Source organism: Phyllobates terribilis, unplaced genomic scaffold (assembly GCF_046119375.1).
Source record: "Phyllobates terribilis strain yellow unplaced genomic scaffold, ASM4611937v1 Scaffold_2__4_contigs__length_985480577, whole genome shotgun sequence".
In the NCBI taxonomy this organism is placed as follows: Eukaryota; Metazoa; Chordata; class Amphibia; order Anura; family Dendrobatidae; genus Phyllobates; species Phyllobates terribilis.
The window spans coordinates 852,096,487-852,115,085 of record NW_027362762.1 but is presented as its reverse complement, the minus strand read 5'-3'; the positions used below and the strand labels follow the sequence as shown (position 1 = coordinate 852,115,085).

Below are 18,599 nucleotides of genomic sequence, written 5' to 3'. Positions count from 1 at the left end.
CACCATGTTTTGGACACAACAAAAATACGCTGCGTCCAAAGCGCTGCTTCTTGCTGTTCCTGGTGACGTAGCAGCTAACAAAGCAACTGTGAGCTGTTAATTATAGCCAGGGACCATGTTTGCAAATGACACCTTCCCCGGCTAAAAATAGCAGCTCACAGCTGCCGCATAAAGTACATGAATAGAAATACTAATGAAGATTGGGCGAATGGGATTAGCTGACACCTAGCTCTTTTGTTTGGTGATGACAAGGTGTCAATCAGACCTTTTCATGACCAAACTTATTAAAGTAAAGTAAAGAGTTAAATAAACACACAGACACAGAGCAAACACTTTATTTGAAATACAACAGACACATTCTTTAATCATTTAAATTAACCAATATACTCACCCCAGTTCTGATGGTAATCCAAGGGTTTAAGAAAGCCCACATAAAAGAGGGGGAGGCGACCTATGACATACCTATACGACATAGGCTGCAAAGGCTTAAATAAAATAAAAAAAGCAAAAACAATTGTTACGATTTTCCACGCAGAAATTTTTAGATGACCTTGTAAGTTAAACATTTGTCATTGTGCCCTCACCAACTGTATCCTCACCCCCCTCGCGGGCAGGGTCCTCTCTCCTCCTGTACCAGTCAGTGACTTGTTTTTGTTCAAACTATTGTACTTGTTGTTTGCTATGTATACCCCTTTTTCACATGTAAAGTGCCATAGAACTAATGGCGCTATAATAATAAATAATAATAATAATTTGCAACAACATGTCTTAACTGCTTGCAGACATAAAATGTTGGGCTTTAAACCTACAAAGTATTATGAAGGAACAACTGATCCAAGCTATTCAATAAAAATCTATTTTATTCAAGATTATACAAATTTTGAGAAAATCAATACATAGAAAAAACATATCCAGACAAGATACAAGAAACACAGAAAGTAGCCCTGTATATCAATACAAAAATATCATATCAAGCTGAAAAGCATACTATAAATTCAATATTATGATAACAGTCATAACATGCAAATAAGAGAGACCACTACAAAATATGTATGGTCATAGGTATACATAAAGTGCATGATGTGCTCAAATAGCATAATGTCAAATTAATTGTACTTGTGACTGATGTTACGAATCAACCACCTACAGAGTACATACACATACATCTCTCACCACAGCAGAGCACAAGCCAGCACTAATTATACTGATATAATCATAGAGAACATAATAATGTGCTACAATAAGTGTGTATAAAGTGCTGTGGCATTACCTGAAGCCATAGTCCAGGGAGAGAGTTCAGGGTTACCGTTCACCGTGACGCGTTTCACCCCTGTCTGCGGTTTTGTCAGTAGGTCAAAAATGTTGGGCTGCTCCACATATTAATCTTGAATGACATTTTATAATATCATTGGCAGGGGCGTACATAGGAATCATGGGGCCCCATTGCAGAAGTTTTAATTACCCCCCACAAAAAAAAAATGTAAATAATTGTCGGGGTCACAGAAGAGCAGATCTCACAACTTTCCAGGCTTTACATAGCAATTTTTTCTCTTGCTGAAGTCCTAGATCCCTCTTTCATTGCCCCTATAAAGTATGATGGCAACAAAAGTGTTCCCCAAACACAGTATGATACCCCCATGGTGAATTCCTCCTCATTAGCCTCCGCATGCACAGTATGTACCCCACCTCAACTCCCAGGGCAAAGTATGCTGACTCCAATACAGTATGATCCCCCAACTGTGACCCCCTAGAGCGAGAGGGGATGGTACATAATAAGGGAGGCTGTTATACATAATAAAAGATGAAACTATATAACTAAGGACGACACTATACATAATAAGTGAGTACACTATATATTAAGGGACGGTGCTATACATAATACGGCTACATTCCTGTATCTGTGTGCAGTGTCGGTGTGCTGCCCTGTTTTACCGACTCATTGAGCATGTCCTATTCTAATCCTCAAAATCAGATCAGAACAGGACATTCTCTGACCCTCACATATCTCATTCTCAGATCAGTGATTTTCATGGATATGTGAATGGATCTATAAAACTCTACGAGTCTGTGGACCATGATATAAAAAAATCTGTCAGAACACAGACATTTCACACAAATGTGGGAATGCAGCCTAAAGGTCCCATCACACATAACGAGATCGCTAGCGAGATCGTTATTATGTCACAGTTTTGGGATCGCTGGAGAGTCGTTTCGTGATGGCTGGGGAGCTGTCAAACATGCAGAACTTCCCAACGATTTTGGCCGCCCCAGCGATCTAACTAACGATCTCGGCGGTCGTTGGGACGCTTTCACACAGCAGCTATTTCAACGATCCACACCTTGATAGGGACTGTACTGTGTCACAAAGGCGTGCATAAAATTACGCAAAATCAGGACTCAGTTGAATGAACGGATATCAACAGCCCGGAGAATTCTGCTAGCATCTGCAATCCAGCACGAGGTCAGAAACAAAGGATGGAATCGCTATTCTGTTGCCTTCTTTATGCACGGCGGAAAATGAGAACGCTGTAGCGACCACCAATTGGGAACGAGGGGCGCGGAAAAGTCCAATTTATGCACGCCTATGTGTCTCAGTTCTGAATCGCTAACGAGGTCGTTGATAAGGTGTCAAATACAGCAATGCACACTGCCCAGCGGGAGCGCAACGACCCAGGAATGGTCCAGGAAGCTTTATAACGATCAGCAATCTCACATCAGGGGCCTGATCGTTGTTACCTGTCAGACATAACAAGATCGCTAGCAAGATCGCTATTGCGTCACAAAAACCGTGACGTATCAACGATCTCGCTAGCGATCTCGTTATGTGTGACGGGGCCTTAAGGGATTTTACAGATAACATTATCACTCCAAGTCACACAGTGCAGATACAGAATAATATTTACATCCAGGCACTTACCGCTGACGTCTCATCTGATCAAAGTCGGTTTCTGCTGTTTCTTCTCCATCTGGTCAGACCTTCATGTCGACATCTCCCAGCCACGACTCATCTTGTCACGATGATCGATCCAGCCCTAAAAATAACAAGGTCACATATATTGTATATATACATGTGTCTCCCCCACACTGCGCTCCTGACTACAGATATATACCCCACCATTAATATACTAGTAGTAGTGTTGAGCCACCCCCGTAGTGTTCGGGTTCGGTTCGGTTCGTCGAACACCTTAGAACACCGTCGAACACCGTCGAACACCGTTAAAACCAATGGCAGGCAAACAAAACACATACAAACACATAGAAAACACATAGAAAACACCTTCAAAGGTGTCCAAAAGCTTACAAACTGCTCAGAAGACACTCTCTTTAAAAAAGCCGGCCGGCAATTCAGCAGCGGCATACATCGGTACCCGACTATTTAGAACAGAAAGAATAGAAAAATGCAAGCAGGTGTAGTGTTGTAGAAACTTAAAACTTAACATTTATTACCATAAGATAAAATATGTGCAAAAATACAAGGACATAAAAACACACAGATGAACTGTCTGTGATATACAATAGCCAAAGAACTTCCATATATTGTTGCTTCCAAAGATAAAGATATATGTCATATAAGCATATTATATCTCTGACACAACCAAGGGAAAAATGGCAGTAAGAGAAAATGGAGCCTACGGTACACTATACCAACTGGTTATGCCTCAGAAGTGTGAGAACATGGAAACATTAGCCCTATCAATGGTGACCATTTAACCTTATTATATATAGAAATGGAACATCCTCACCAGTTTTGATATCCGTTCACACTCTCAGACTTCAGAGTAGCTCCATATGATGGGGGCAGACCAAAACTCATAAGGTCACCAGCCCATCACAAAATACCGCTCCCGACGCGTTTCTTAGCCTGCCCAAAATCGCGCAGCTCATTCATCAGACAGCGCTGTCTGATGAATGAGCTGCGCGATTTTGGGCAGCGTGCATACCGCATGTCTTCTCTCCTTTTCCCCTGATGACGAGCTAAGGCTAAGAAACGCGTTTCCATGTTCTCACACTTCTGAGGCATAACCAGTTGGTATAGTGTACCGTAGGCTCCATTTTCTCTTACTGCCATTTTTCCCTTGGTTGTGTCAGAGATATAATATGCTTATATGACATATATCTTTATCTTTGGAAGCAACAATATATGGAAGTTCTTTGGCTATTGTATATCACAGACAGTTCATCTGTGTGTTTTTATGTCCTTGTATTTTTGCACATATTTTATCTTATGGTAATAAATGTTAAGTTTTAAGTTTCTACAACACTACACCTGCTTGCATTTACATTTATTTTCGTGTAGTTATTTCTAAAATCCCCGCTGCTGTATTTTGACAACAGAAAGAATAGAGCATCACACATAGATTAGATAGATAGAAACATGTCAGTCACATATATAATAAATACAGTGATAGTGTTGCTTACTGTACTTGTCATTTATTGTTAAAGGATTTATTTAAAAAAATAATAGTGTTTTCATGCACCGTCTCTTTAAAAAAGCCGGCCGGCAATTCATCATCGGTACCCGACAATTTAGAATAGAAAGAATAGAGCATCACACATAGATTAGATACATAGACATGCGTCATTTCTGGGGCGGCTGGCGGCTGGTGTTTCTAGCCTGGGAGGGGGCCAATATTCATGGCACCCTTCCTGGGCTATTAATATCAGCCCCCAGCTGTCTGCCTAGCCTTTGCTAGCTATTAAAATAGGGGGAACCCCACGTCATTTTTTTGGGTGGTCCCCCATTTTAATAGCTAGTAAAGGCTAGGTATTCAGCTGGGGGCTGATATTAGTAGCCTGGGAAGCTCCGTGGGTATTGCCCCCTTCCCAGGCTTCAAACACCTGCCCCAGCCGTCTGCTTAACCTCCGCTAGAGACTAAAATTACGGGGAACCCCACACCAATTTTTTTTTTTAATAAATCCTTTATTTTAACACTAAATGACAAGTACAGTAATCAACACTGTCACTGTACTTATTATATATGTGACTGACATGTTTCTATCTATCTAATCTATGTGTGATGCTCTATTCTTTCTGTTCTAAATTGTTGGTACCGGTGTATGCCGCTGCTGAATTGCCGGCTTTTCATGTTTCACTGTGAGCACTGTTCCCATCGATTTGGGCAACCACTGTAATGCCACAACCACCATGGCTGTGGCATTACAGTGAGTGGCAGATAATCCCTGCATAATTGGTGCTCTAAATGGCGCCAGATATGCAGGACACGCTTTTGGTGCACGAACAGTTATCGAACATAACCTCTAACAGCCAAATTTTTTGCAAATCGTTCGCGTTCGTCGAACGACTCGAACACCGCCCAAAACAGCTCGAATTTGAGATTGGCGAACAGTTCTAGTCGACCACCGCTCATCTCTAACTATTAGCCACTTAGTAATCAAAATATAAAGTGATAAGCAGCACTGTGCCCCCCATTAACTATAATCTCCACTAGAAATTATTCAGTCTCTGTGACTCTCCCCAATTAACTGTAAGGCTATGTGCACTTGGAAAATATACAAGCACCCCCATCATTGCTCTCTCCCAGCACCCCTATCATTCCTCTGTCCCAACACCCCCATCATTTCTCTGTCCCAGCACCTCCATCATTGCTCTCTCCCTGCACCCCATGATTGCTCTCTCCCAGCACCTTTATCATTACTCTCTCCCAGCACCCCCATTATTGCTCTCGCCCAGCACCCCATCATTGCTCTGTCCCAGCACCCCATCATTGCTCTGTCCCAGCACCTCATCAATGCTCTCTCCCAGCACCTCCATCATTGCTCTCTCCCAGCACCCCCATCATTGCTCTCCCCAGCACCCCCATCATTGCTCTCTCCCAACACCCCCATCATTGCTCTCTCCCAGCACCCCCATCATTGCTCTGTCCCAGCACCCCCATCATTGCTCTCTCCCAGCACCCCCATCATTGCCCTGTCCCAGCACCCCCATCGTTGCTCTGCCCCAGCACCTGCATCATTGCTCTCTCCCAGCACCCCTATCATTGCTCTCCCAGCACCCCATCATTGCTCTGTCCCAGCACCTCCATCATTGCTTTGTCCCAGCACCTCCATCATTGTTTTCTCCCTGCACCCCTATCATTGCTCTCCCAGCACCCCCGTCATTGCTCTCTCCAGGCACCCCCATCATTACTCTCTCCCTGTACCCCTGTCATTGCTCTCTCCGCGCACCTCCATCATTTCTCTCTCCCAGCAACCCGTCATTGCTCATCCCATTCCCACCATCCCCATCATTGCTCTCCCCAGCCCCACCATCCTCATCATTGCTCTTCCCATCTCATCAGTGCTCTCCCCAGCCCCATCAGCCCCCTCATTGCTCTCCCCAGCCACATCAGCCCCATTATTGCTCTCCCCAGCCCCACCATTGCTCTCTCCAGCCCCATCATTGCTCTCCCCAGCCCCATTATTGCTCATCTCATTATTGCAACCTATCATTGCTCTAACCCAGCCCCACCATCCCCATCATTGCTCTCCCCAGCCCCACCATCCTCATCATTACTCTTCCCAGCCCATCATTGCTCTCCCCAGCCCCATCAGCCCCATTATTGCTCTCCCCAGACCCATCATTGCTGTCCCCAGCCCCATCAGCCCCAATATTGCTCTCCCTAGCCCCACCATTGCTCTCCCCAGACCCATCATTGCTCTCCCCAGCCCCATCAGCCCCATTATTGCTCTCCCCAGCCCCATCATTGCTCTCCCAAGTCCCATCATTGCTCTCCCCAGCCCCATTATTGCTCTCCCCAGCCCCATTATTGCTCTCCCCAGCCCCACCATTGCTCTCCCCAGTCCCATCATTGCTCTCTTCAGCCCCATTATTGCTCTCCCCAGCCCCATCATTGCTCTCCCCAGCCCCATCAGCCCCACCATTGCTCTCCCCAGCTCCATCAGCCCCATTATTGCTCTCCCCAGCCCCATTATTGCTCTCCACTTCCCCACCATCCCCATCATTGCTCTCCACAGCCCCACCATCCCCATCATTGCTCTCCCCCACCTCCCCTGTCCAGCGTTTCATTAACAAAAAAAACCAACACTTAACTCTCTGCCTGTTCCCCCGCAGGCCGCAGAATCCTTGTTGTCTGCAACTTCCTCCCTCACATCAAGCAACGCGTGCCTGTGTGAGAAAGGAAGCGGCGGGCAGGGAGCAGAGGACGCATCTCTGCAGCTCTGCTGCCATTCTCTCCTGTCTGCAGCGGAGCTGCAGGGATCACTCCCTGCCCGCCGCAAGCAGGGAGAAGCTGCACCGGCGGGCACCCCGGTGCAGCTGCTTCGGCGGCGGTATGACAGCCCCTGAACTCCTATGGACCCACCGGCTTACGGGCCCCATAACAGTCGCGTGGCCTGCTGCCATTGGCGGTAAGCCACTGATCATTGGAGAGTCAAAACTGCATAGAGATCGTGCACCTGCAGAAGTGGGCACTGGCTGTCAGAGATGAATGTACTTCCCATAGAGACATTTACAATTATCTTTGCTTCATGATACACAGCACTGTGTATACCGTAGAAGAAGTACTATCATTACTTCCTCGTCCTATTCCAGAAGTCATGTGATTTCCAGGTGCCAGAAAGGAACAGGCGCAACTGTATCTTAGCAGACCTAGATCAGCTCTGCAGTGGACTCAGGAGGCGGAATTTACCGTGTAACTTGGGCTAATATACCAGCCCCAGTTACAGGGAAAAACAGCAATAAAAAATATATTTCAATACCCTCATCACCTCACTTTCTAGAAATCCTAAACATCTCTTTGACACTTTTCATTCCCTCCTCCATCCAAGAGAAAAAGCCCCGAATACCGACCTCAGCGCTGACAATCTGGCTAATTATTTCAATGAAAAAATTGACCATATCAGACAGGAAATTTTCTCTCAATCCCCTAATACCATGCACGGTCCTAACTCTCCCACTGCATCTAGCTCACTCTCTGTCTTTGAACGAGTCACGGAAGAAGAAGTGATCAGGCTCCTTGCATCTTCTTGCCCTACTACCTGCACCAGTGACCCTATTCTGTCACATCTCCTTCAGTCCCATTCCATGGCTGTCACCACTCACCTAACTAAGATATTTAATCTCTCTCTCTCATCCGGTATCTTTCCCTCCTCATTTAAACACTCCAGCATACATCCATTACTTAAAAAAAATCCCTCAACCAAAACTGCGTTGCTAACTACAGACCTGTATCTAATCTTCCCGTCATCTCTAAACTCCTGGAACGCTTGGTCTACTCCCATCTCATCTGCTATCTCTCAGATAACTCTCTTTCTAAACTCCTGGAACGCTTGGTCTACTCCCATCTCATCCGCTATCTCTCAGATAACTCTCTTCTTGACCCTCTACAATCCAGCTTCCTCTCTTTACACTCCACTGAAGCTGCCCTCACTAATGTCTCTACTGATCTACAAACAGCAAAATTTAATGGTCACTACTCCCTGCTGATTCTCCTGGATCTCTTTGCAGTATTTGACACTGGATCACCAGCTCCTGCTCACTATGCTCCTCTCTATTGGCCTCAAGGACACTGTTCTATCCTTGTTCTCCTATCTATCTGACTGCTCCTTCACTGCATCTTTTGCTGGCTCCTCTTCCTCCCCTTTTCCCCTTACTGTCGGGGTTCCTCTAGGATCGGTCCTAGGCCCCCTCCTGTTCTCCTTGTACACCACCCCTATTTAACAAATAATCAGTAGATTTGATTTTCATTACCATCTTTATGCTAATGACACCCAATTATACACATTGTCTCCGGACCTCACCCCTGAATTATTACAAAACACCAGTGATTGTCTTTCCGCCATCTCTAACATTATGTCCTTCCTCTATCTGAAACTGAATCCGTCAAAAACTGAACTTCTTGTGTTTCCTCCCTCCACTAATCTATCTATGCCCAACATTGCCATCTCCGTGTGTGGCTCCATCATTACGCCCCAGCAACAAGCCCACTGTCTTGGGGTTATACTTGATTCAGATCTTTCCTTCTCTCCCCAGATCCAATCTCTCACCCGCTCATGTCATCTACACCTCAAAAACATTTCTAGAATTCGACCTTTTCTTACCTTTGACCCTGCAAAAACTCTTCCTGTCGCTCTGATTCATTCTCGTCTGGACTACTGCAACTCTCTATTAATCGGTCTCCCTCTTACTAAATTTTCCCCTCTCCAATCCGTCCTTAATGCAGCAGCCAGGATCATATGCCAACATTATGCCAATGGCTACACTGATGCCTCCACCCTGTGCCAGTCGTTGCACTGGTTACCCATCCGCTACAGAGTTCAATATGAACTCATCACCCTCACCTACAAAGCGCTTCAGCACCACCCTACATCTCCTCTCTTGTCTCAGTCTACCACTCTACCCGTGCCCTCCGTTCTGCTAATGACCTAAGATTAACATACTCAATAATCCGAACCTCCTACTCCCGTCTCCAAAACTTCTCACGTGCTGCGCCAATTCTTTGGAATGCACTACCCAGGACTCTTTGCTTAACCCCAATACCCACAGTTTTAAGCGTGCCCTCAAATGCATTTCTTCAGACTTCCTATTGCCCCACCTCCCTTATGTAACTATCCCTTTTTTTTTCCCCATACAAAATTTCCTTACAAACCATGTCCCTCATACTATTTGTTCACACACCCCATGTACTTAATAGACTTCTGTGTCTGTTCTTGTTCACTACTGGTTGGTGACTGGTTCATTTAGCATTATGTTATTACTCTATTTATTACATTGATGGTTGACCGTACAATACATGCAATTGTTACCATCCATCTTTTGTGTCTCCCCTATTTCTTCATAGATTGTAAGCTTGCGAGCAGGGCCCTCTCTACCCTTGGTATCTGTTGATTTATGTGATTATTGTTATTCTGTAATGTCTTATTGTCTGTACAAGTCCCCTCTAAAAAGGTAAAGTGCTGCTGAATATGTTGGCGCTATAGAAATAAAAATTATTATTATTATTATATAACACATTTAAATGTCAACATGCTCAACCACCTTCAAAGTTCTTTTGTGAAATAGATGAAAAAAAATTAAACTAAATTAAAAGTCTGCCCCATCTAAGAAAAAAAAACACGTGTCCCATACATAGAAATAATTACTATGGAAAGGGAAACACAATATAAAATGTATTTTAATGGTCCTCTGTGGTCATAAAAAGAAAGAAAAAATGTTTTTTTTTACATTTTCGAAAATATTAACAAAAGAATAAAATAAAAATGATATAAAAATTAGGCCCTAAATATATAGAGAAAAAGAGACAAAAAAAATATTATTAGAGCTATAATAACTTTTAGAGCACTTAAAGCTTCATGTGTAAAAAAAATGTAAAAAAATACAAAATGTGCCTGCTCATGAATGGAGTAAAATGGTTAGGTTTGGAACTGATTAATTAGCACTAATCCTTCCGGCACTTTGTTTTGTGGTTATATGACATGATCACAGATGCGCTTTTTTTTGCCATTGTACTATCTGGTCTTCAATAGAAATGTTTTATTTTTAATAGTTTAAGACTATTCTGTTGGTTTTACAGTAGTCTAAGGAAAACCATTAGGTCTGGAACTGATTAATTAGCACTAATCCTTCCAGGACGTTGTTTTGTGGTTACATGACATGATCACAGATGCGCTTTTTTTTTGCCATTGTATTACCTGGTCTTCAATAGAAATGTTTTACTTTTAATAGTTTAAGACTATTCTGTCGGTTTAAAGTAGTCAAAGGAAAACCACAGGTGAGTTATGACAAATTACATATTCTATGCTGCTAATTATATATGAGACTATATCTAACTACCATAAAAAAGATATCGCAAAAGATGAGACACGAGACTGTATGCTACTTTCTTTTTCCTTACAGAACCCTGCAGTAAAAATTTTACGTCTCCTGAGGGCATTCTCCTATCTCCGGTTTATAGAAGTGCTCCATATAACACCGGCCTTGACTGCAGTTATACAATCTATGTGTATTCCGGTTATGGAGTTGAAATTAAGGTAAGTACTATGTAAGATAATGACAGGGAGCGAAAAATCTGACAAGTAAATGAAATAACTTACGAACACTGTATAACTGTTGTACATTATATGGAAATTTCTCTGCCTCAGTCGTAATAAAATACATGTGTATTAAACTTTCACATAAATGATAACATTTGTAAAGATGAAAGTGACCAAATTGCTGCAATTCCGGCTGTTCCGAGCTGACCTTTTTAAGGAATGGAAAAAAAGTTTATACACCATACACAAAGCTGTATGAGTGGGCGCACTTAACAAAAACGGAATCACCAGCTGTTATAACTTGATAAAGACTGTAGATTTGTAATCTGATGCTCCCGGCTTACCTCCAAGTAACCGTCTATCGTAAATGTCCACCTTTTCAAAGAATTTTAATGTATTGCCCCTCTGCATCTGAAATAACAAATTAGCGGCTTTGATGTAAAATTTCTATGTGACATCATGGTCACACACTATACAACTTATACTCTCGGATTATACATCCTTTCATCTGTCCTTTACTTGTTGCTAATGAATATTCAATAGTTTGTAGGAAGTAAGGGACAGATAGGAGTGAAATAAATTTAAATTCTGCAGGTTGTTTTTTTTTACATTCTGCAACCATACAGATACATTTGTCAGCACACGAGCTGTTTACAAAAAACAATTTGATATTTTTGGTAAAAACTAATTGGAAAAGTTGCTTTATTGTAATTTTGTTTTTAGCATTTTGCTACGAAAGTGATTAAAAAATAGATGTGATGTTGAAAATGTAAAGTTGCATTTCTACCGTAGCAAAAATAGCAATACGACCGCAATGTGTGAATGCAGCCTAATTACTTAGCCCACAATTTAGTGAAACTTGACAAACCAGTTAAATCCATATAGAGTTGGAGAGGTGAATGATGTTGTAGTTCATGATTAAGATATATGCAACAGAAAAGAAGGCTACCTTTGGCACTACACACATAATCGTATGATGTCTTTGTGCATTATGGAGGTATTTTTTTCTAGAGGCGATGCTTTTATGGGACAACACGTTTCTTGTTACATTTTTGTGTCAGATTCCATATTAACCCAAAAATTACCTTAATGCCTTTATGGCTGCTGAGGTACACAATGGCCTATTGTCTTAAAGGGAATCTATCAGCAGGTTTTTGCTATGTAATCTGAGGACAGCATGAGGTTGGGGCTGAGATACAGATTTCAGCAATGTGTCATTTATTAGGCTGTGTTCTGTTATTTCCATTCAATGAAGGTTTTATCACCAGGATATTTTCACTGCCTGGACCACAGTGCCCTGGTCCGACCACACCCCCCCTCTTCTGATAAGCAGCTCACTGTCAATAGGCAATGTACACAGAAAGCTGTGGTGTGGGCGGGGGCAGCTTTCTCAGCTCTACTACATCTAAATTCTCTGATTGTGTTAGAATTAGGAATTAGGGTCTCTTTTCCTACATTATGCTGCTCTCAGAGGAGGTAGCAAAAACCTGGTGACAGATTCCCTTTAGTATTGCTTTCTAGTTTTCTAGACTACATCTGGCCGTATTCAGTGATCTAGTCAATCTTAGAGCAGGTGGTAAACCATAGAGCCTGCTTGTGTGGCACACTCCTTGTCTAAGTAACCAGTCATGTTGGGACTGCTGGTTGGCCATTAAGCTACAGTAGGCAACAAGCTGTAAACTATGAAATTAGGAATCCTTCCGTTCTTGAAAACAGAAAAGATTTTTAATACAGAGAAAGTTATAAAGTTGCTTTCTCAAGGACTTGAAAAAAAATCATTTAATTGTATGCAGATACCTATGCAGGTCCTGGGGCTGGGTCACTTTCAGTTTGTGCTTGACACGGGACAAGGTTTCCTGGGTCGGCACATCATTGGTGCTGCGTCTGAAGTGGACTGGTTGTCTGGCTTATTTTAAGAAGTAATCCAGCCATTTCTATCTTTGCATCAGCTGTTACAGAGAAGGGGGCTGGCTTAGCAATTTAATGAGCCAGACAGCCAGTCCTTTCACACAAAACACTAATGACATGCCAATACATTCAGGAAATGTTGAGTACAAGCTGGGATTGATCCTGGACCAGAGCAGATACTAAAATTTTCAGGCAATTTTTTAGAATTTGTCATCTAATAATAACTTATTATTCACTTATATATGTAAGTATATATACTGTATATATTTTTTACTGGATACCCCCTTTAAGGCCATTTTCCCATAGTTAAAAATATATCTTTATAAGTCATATAACAGTTTTCAATGCAAAAAATCTGTGATTTTCAGGAAATCATTCAACAAAGCGTCAAGTCAAAGCAATAACGTACCTTTTCGGCAAACCTCGGCCAACTTTGATCTGATACAATCTATGGAATGATACTGTGGTTACTATGGTCTATTGTAATATTTTCTAGTTCTCGTTAACCCTATATCCTGATTTAGAGGTGAACATATGATATGTGCAACTTATGCCGACGCATAAAAAAAATCTTTCGTCTGCACTGCCCTGTTGAATACCATTGGTCTGAGTTAGACCCGCTTTTTTTTAATGGACAGTGTACAAGTCTTTATTGTGGGGGCAATTGGGTTCCGCTATAAATTTCTTATTTCCATGTAACGTATGCGGCTTCTATACCAAGCCACTGAACTGTATTTTCAAATGTATGTACTTAAAAGGTTATCATTAATTAATGATTTCACATATTACTGAAAGGGATTGGGACTATTTTCAATGGGAAGTCTATAATTAACGGCTTATGTTCACATGTCGACATTCTGTCAGTTCAATAATAAAAAAGCGCGCTGGATCACCATGTGAAAGAATTCGGCAAGCATTCTAACACGCCATCCCACCTCCATACAACTGGTGTTCGTAGCCTGCCGATTAATTAGAGCTTGGCATTAGCAAAACAGACAGCTAGGCATTTTGCAAACAGATTGGAACACATTGTATTATAGCAATTAGAGGCTTGTTACCTCAAGGTCAAAATTACCCTACCTGCTATTACAGTCAATTCAATCTTTTTCCGTTAACATATGGAAAGCTATGGATGTATTTACAGTGTAAAAAAAATAATATTGTATACATTATGTAATAATATGAAAGCACCAATAACCATATACCATTGTTAGGTTCTCTATATTCATTACTAGTAAATAATGAACAGCTACTTCTACATCTACTGTGAGATGATGATAAAACATAAAATTATATGTTCCCTTTGTGGTCTCAAAGTGGTAAATGAAATGTTCTGCATTATGAAAATACTAAAGATTTATATAGTGAGGACTTATTGGTTACGTAGTACAAGACAAAAAAAATTCTGTGAAAACCATCAAATAGATAGTTACAATGCCTTTGAGTCTGGTCTCAAGATACAAGTCTGCAATGACACAATGTGACTGCAGACTTGTGATTCCTCACATTGCGCGCAATGAGCACTGTGAGGATTCTCTGGCGCCGAAAATTGGCGGAAGTGTGATTGCAAGTATGTGATTTGCATACATGTGGTCACATGCCAACTAGACTGTATCTGGCCTCGCTCAATACTAGTGTAATGAGTGCGGCCAGATACAGTCTAGTCGGATTGTGACCAGGAGTATGCAAATCGCCTACTTGCAGTCAAATGGCCCCCCGCTCCCGGCGCCGATACCAGAGAATCCTCACAGCATGCAATGACACATAGAATGACTGCAGACTTGCAGCTTAAGAATGGACAATCCCTTTAAAGGAACGGTTGAAGGCAACCTGGAATCTTGAAAATGTTGTTCAGTATACTTGAAAATATTATAAAGTAGGAGCAGCTGAATAAACTGATACATAGATTTATTAAGGACAATCAATATAACTTTTTTATCCCTGCTAATTCTATGCTTAGGAGTCCAGTGGGTGGTCCTACTCAGTGATTAACAGCTTTTGCACATTAGCGTGTATATAGAGACAGCTGTCAATCACTAAGACCGCCCACTGGACTCTTAAGTATGAAAGAGCAGATATTCAGTTGAATAAAATATAAGTTACTCTGAACCATTTCTTCAAAGACTATATACAGTGCCTACAAGTAGTATTCAACCCCCTGCAGATTTAGCTGGTTGACACATGCGGAATTAACTTGGCATTGTGACATTTGTACTGTAGATCAGCCTGGAAGTGGGAAATGCACTGCAGCAAATTTTGTTTTTGTTTTTACTTTTTTTTTTTTTTTTTAAACGTTAAAAGTTAATTCAGAGTGTCATTTATTATTCAACCCCTCAAACCACAAGAATTCTGTTTGGTCCCCCTAAAGTATTAAGAAGTAGTTCAGGCACCAAGAATAATGAGCTTCACATGTGTGGATTAAAGATCTCTTTTCCCAGCCTTTTCTGACTATTTAAGACCCTCCCCAAACTTGTGAACAGCACTCAGACATGGTCAACATGGGAAAGACAAAGGAGCATTCCAAGGCCATCAGAGACAAGATCGTGGAGGGTCACAAGGCTGGCAAGGGGTACAAAACCCTTTACAAGGAGTTGGGCCTACCTGTCTCCACTGTTGGGAGCATCATCCATAAGTGGAAGGCTTATGGAACTACTGTTAGCCTTCCACGGCCAGGACAGCCTTTGAAAGTGTCCTCCCGTGCCGAGGCCAGGCTTGTCCGAAGAGTCAAGGCTAACCCAAGGACAACAAGGAAGGAGCTCCGGGAAGATCTCATGGCAGTGGGGACATTGGTTTCAGTCAATACCATAAGTTACGTACTCCACCGCAATGGTCTCCGTTCCAGACGAGCCCGTAAGGTACCTTTACTTTCAAAGCGTCATGTCAAGGCTCGTCTACAGTTTGCTCATGATCACTTGGAGGACTCTGAGACAGACTGGTTCAAGGTTCTATGGTCTGATGAGACCAAGATCGAGATCTTTGGTGCCAACCACACACGTGACGTTTGGAGACTGGATGGCACTGCATACGACCCCAAGAATACCATCCCTACAGTCAAGCATGGTGGTGGCAGCATCATGCTGTGGGGCTGTTTCTCTGCCAAGGGGCCTGGCCATCTGGTCCGCATCCATGGGAAGATGGATAGCACAGCCTACCTGGAGATTTTGGCCAAGAACCTCCGCTCCTCCATCAAGGATCTTAAGATGGGTCGTAATTTCATCTTCCAACAAGACAACGACCCAAAGCACACAGCCAAGAAAACCAAGGCCTGGTTCAATAGGGAAAAAGTCAAGGTGTTGGAGTGGCCTAGTCAGTCTCCTGACCTTAACCCAATTGAAAACTTGTGGAAGGAGCTCAAGAATAAAGTCCACATGAGACACCCAAAGAACCTAGATAACTTGGAGAAGATCTGCATGGAGGAGTGGGCCAAGATAACTCCACTGACCTGTGCCGGCCTGATCAGGTCTTATAAAAGACGATTATTAGCTGTAATTGCAAACAAGGGTTATTCCACAAAATATTAAACATAGGGGTTGAATAATAATTGACCCACACTTTTATGTTTAAAATGTAATAAAATTCAACTGAGCAACATAACTTTTTGGTTTGTAAGATTTATGCTTCTGTTCATAAAACCTACTCTCGTTTGCAGTTTGAAGGCTCTAACTTATTTGCATCTTATCAAACCAGCTAAATCTGCAGGGGGTTGAATACTACTTGTAGGCACTGTATTCATTTGCTTAACTCTATAAATTGCTGCAGGCAAATCAGACACAATGTTTAACATGACAGGTTCACTTTAAAAAAATATCTAATTAAATGATATTCATTGTAATATCTGACAATATATATTTTAACTATACTCCACAAAATACCTACTACAGTAGACATCTCCTAAAGGGGTTGGCTGCTTTATCTTTAATTTGGCAAAAAGTGGTGGAAACATTAAATAAACTTACCACTTATATTAGAAGTTCTGTACCAATGACTTGACTTGTATAATGCCTTCCCTTTGTTTAGTGCAATCTTTCTCAATGATTGTGTGACTTTCTAATCCCAATATGGCCACATATACAGGGGAATGTGAACAGACCCAACCATCAATACACTGTCTAACACGGACAAAACTGATTGGACAATGTCAGACTGTGCAGGGACACCCCCCCAACTGGTAACAATCATTCATCAATTTATTCATAAATTTCTAGAAGGAATATAAGAGGAACACGACAATTTAATGTTCTATAAAAAGATGCACCAGCATTGGTAATATTATGGAAATATAAGGTTTTATTAGAATGGACAAGTAAGGAGAGCTGACAAGTCCTCTTTAAGTGTGTCACATGTCTCTATCTGCTGATTGCACCTATACAACTTCTTTTAAAGGGATCCTGTCAGGTCCGCTATTAACCTCCAGATATAGGGTTAATCTGCCAGTTAAAAGCATTAGGAACGTGCACAGCCACTGTACTGAAAGTGTAGCAATGGACTTTATTTCTCCCGGGAGCCACCAGCTTTCAGTCATGCAGGCGTGGTGGTGCAGCTACAGTCACCACTCAAAGCACTAAGGGCGGCGGCTGTAAGCATGCTTCGGCACTGACTGACAGCCGACTCTGCAGAGCATCAGTTATCCAACCGACAGGTTCCCTTTAAGTTTTAAAGGCAACCTGTCACGTGAAAAAACCCTATTAACATGGGGGATATGGGGTTAATCTGCAGGTTAATAACGTTCTGAACTTGCCCAGCACCTGTAATTAGAGCCCCATTGTTGGGAGGAAGTAAACTTTATTCCCCACGGCAGCAGTCAGCTTTCAGTCATAGGGCCGGCGCCGGTGCGGTTTCAGTCACTGCTCTGTGTATAGAGAGTGACGGTTGTGACTGCGCCCCCAGCACTGACTGAAAGCCGGCCCTAATGATGAGCAAGCTGTCACTCAGTGTGGGGGGCACGATTACAGCCGCTGCTCTCTATATACACAGCAGCAACTGAAACCGCGCAGGCACCACCCCTATGACTGGGACCCGAACGCTGCCAGAAGGAATAACGTTCATTCCCTCCCGGCAGCGGGGCTCTAAGTGCCGGTACTGGGCAGGTTCAGAACACTATTAACCTGCAGATTAAGCTCATATCTGCAGGTTAATAGTATTTTTTCATGTGACAGGTTCTCTTTAAATTAGCGGTACATTGATTTGTTTGCTTTATTACAACATTTATTTGTCACATGTTTGTATCACTGAGCTTGTAGCTAATCACAGCACATGTTAATATTTTTCTAGATTTTTTATTAAAAAAAAAAGCAACCTGGTATATTATAGACTGCCACTCAGTCTGTCTGGCTCACATATATAGGAAATGATGATATTTAGAAGTACACCTTCACTGCTCTTTCTGCATATTGCTGTATTTAAAATGCTGCTATGGAGACCACTCATCCCTTTTAGCAGAAAGGATAGAAATTGGTAGAGACGTGAGGAGGTTATTGAGAAGCATGCAGTGTTCTTTTGTATTGTCCTATTACAGAGTATGGCAGTGGGCAAAATGTACTTTCTGAGTAAATGTTACTTTATCACACTGAACTGTTGTGCACAATAGAATAAAAAAAAATCCATTTTGAATTTCTGCATCTCTGTCCATTGAAATCGAAATTATACCAATGATTTGCAAAAATAAACATACATTTACATAATACTTCTCGCTATTTTTT

The 18,599-nt window shown here is 42.1% G+C and overlaps 1 protein-coding gene across 4 annotated transcripts in view; it reads left to right on the top strand.

The window, feature by feature from the left end:
• Window positions 1-18,599, top strand: part of SEZ6 (seizure related 6 homolog) — a 951,365-nt gene that overhangs the window by 517,741 nt on the left and 415,025 nt on the right. For all 4 annotated transcript variants that reach the window (XM_073667912.1, XM_073667911.1, XM_073667915.1 and 1 more), the window contains exon 3: window positions 10,856-10,989. In XM_073667912.1, the coding sequence (XP_073524013.1) occupies window positions 10,856-10,989 (134 nt within the window). The remainder of the gene's footprint in view (window positions 1-10,855; window positions 10,990-18,599) is intronic.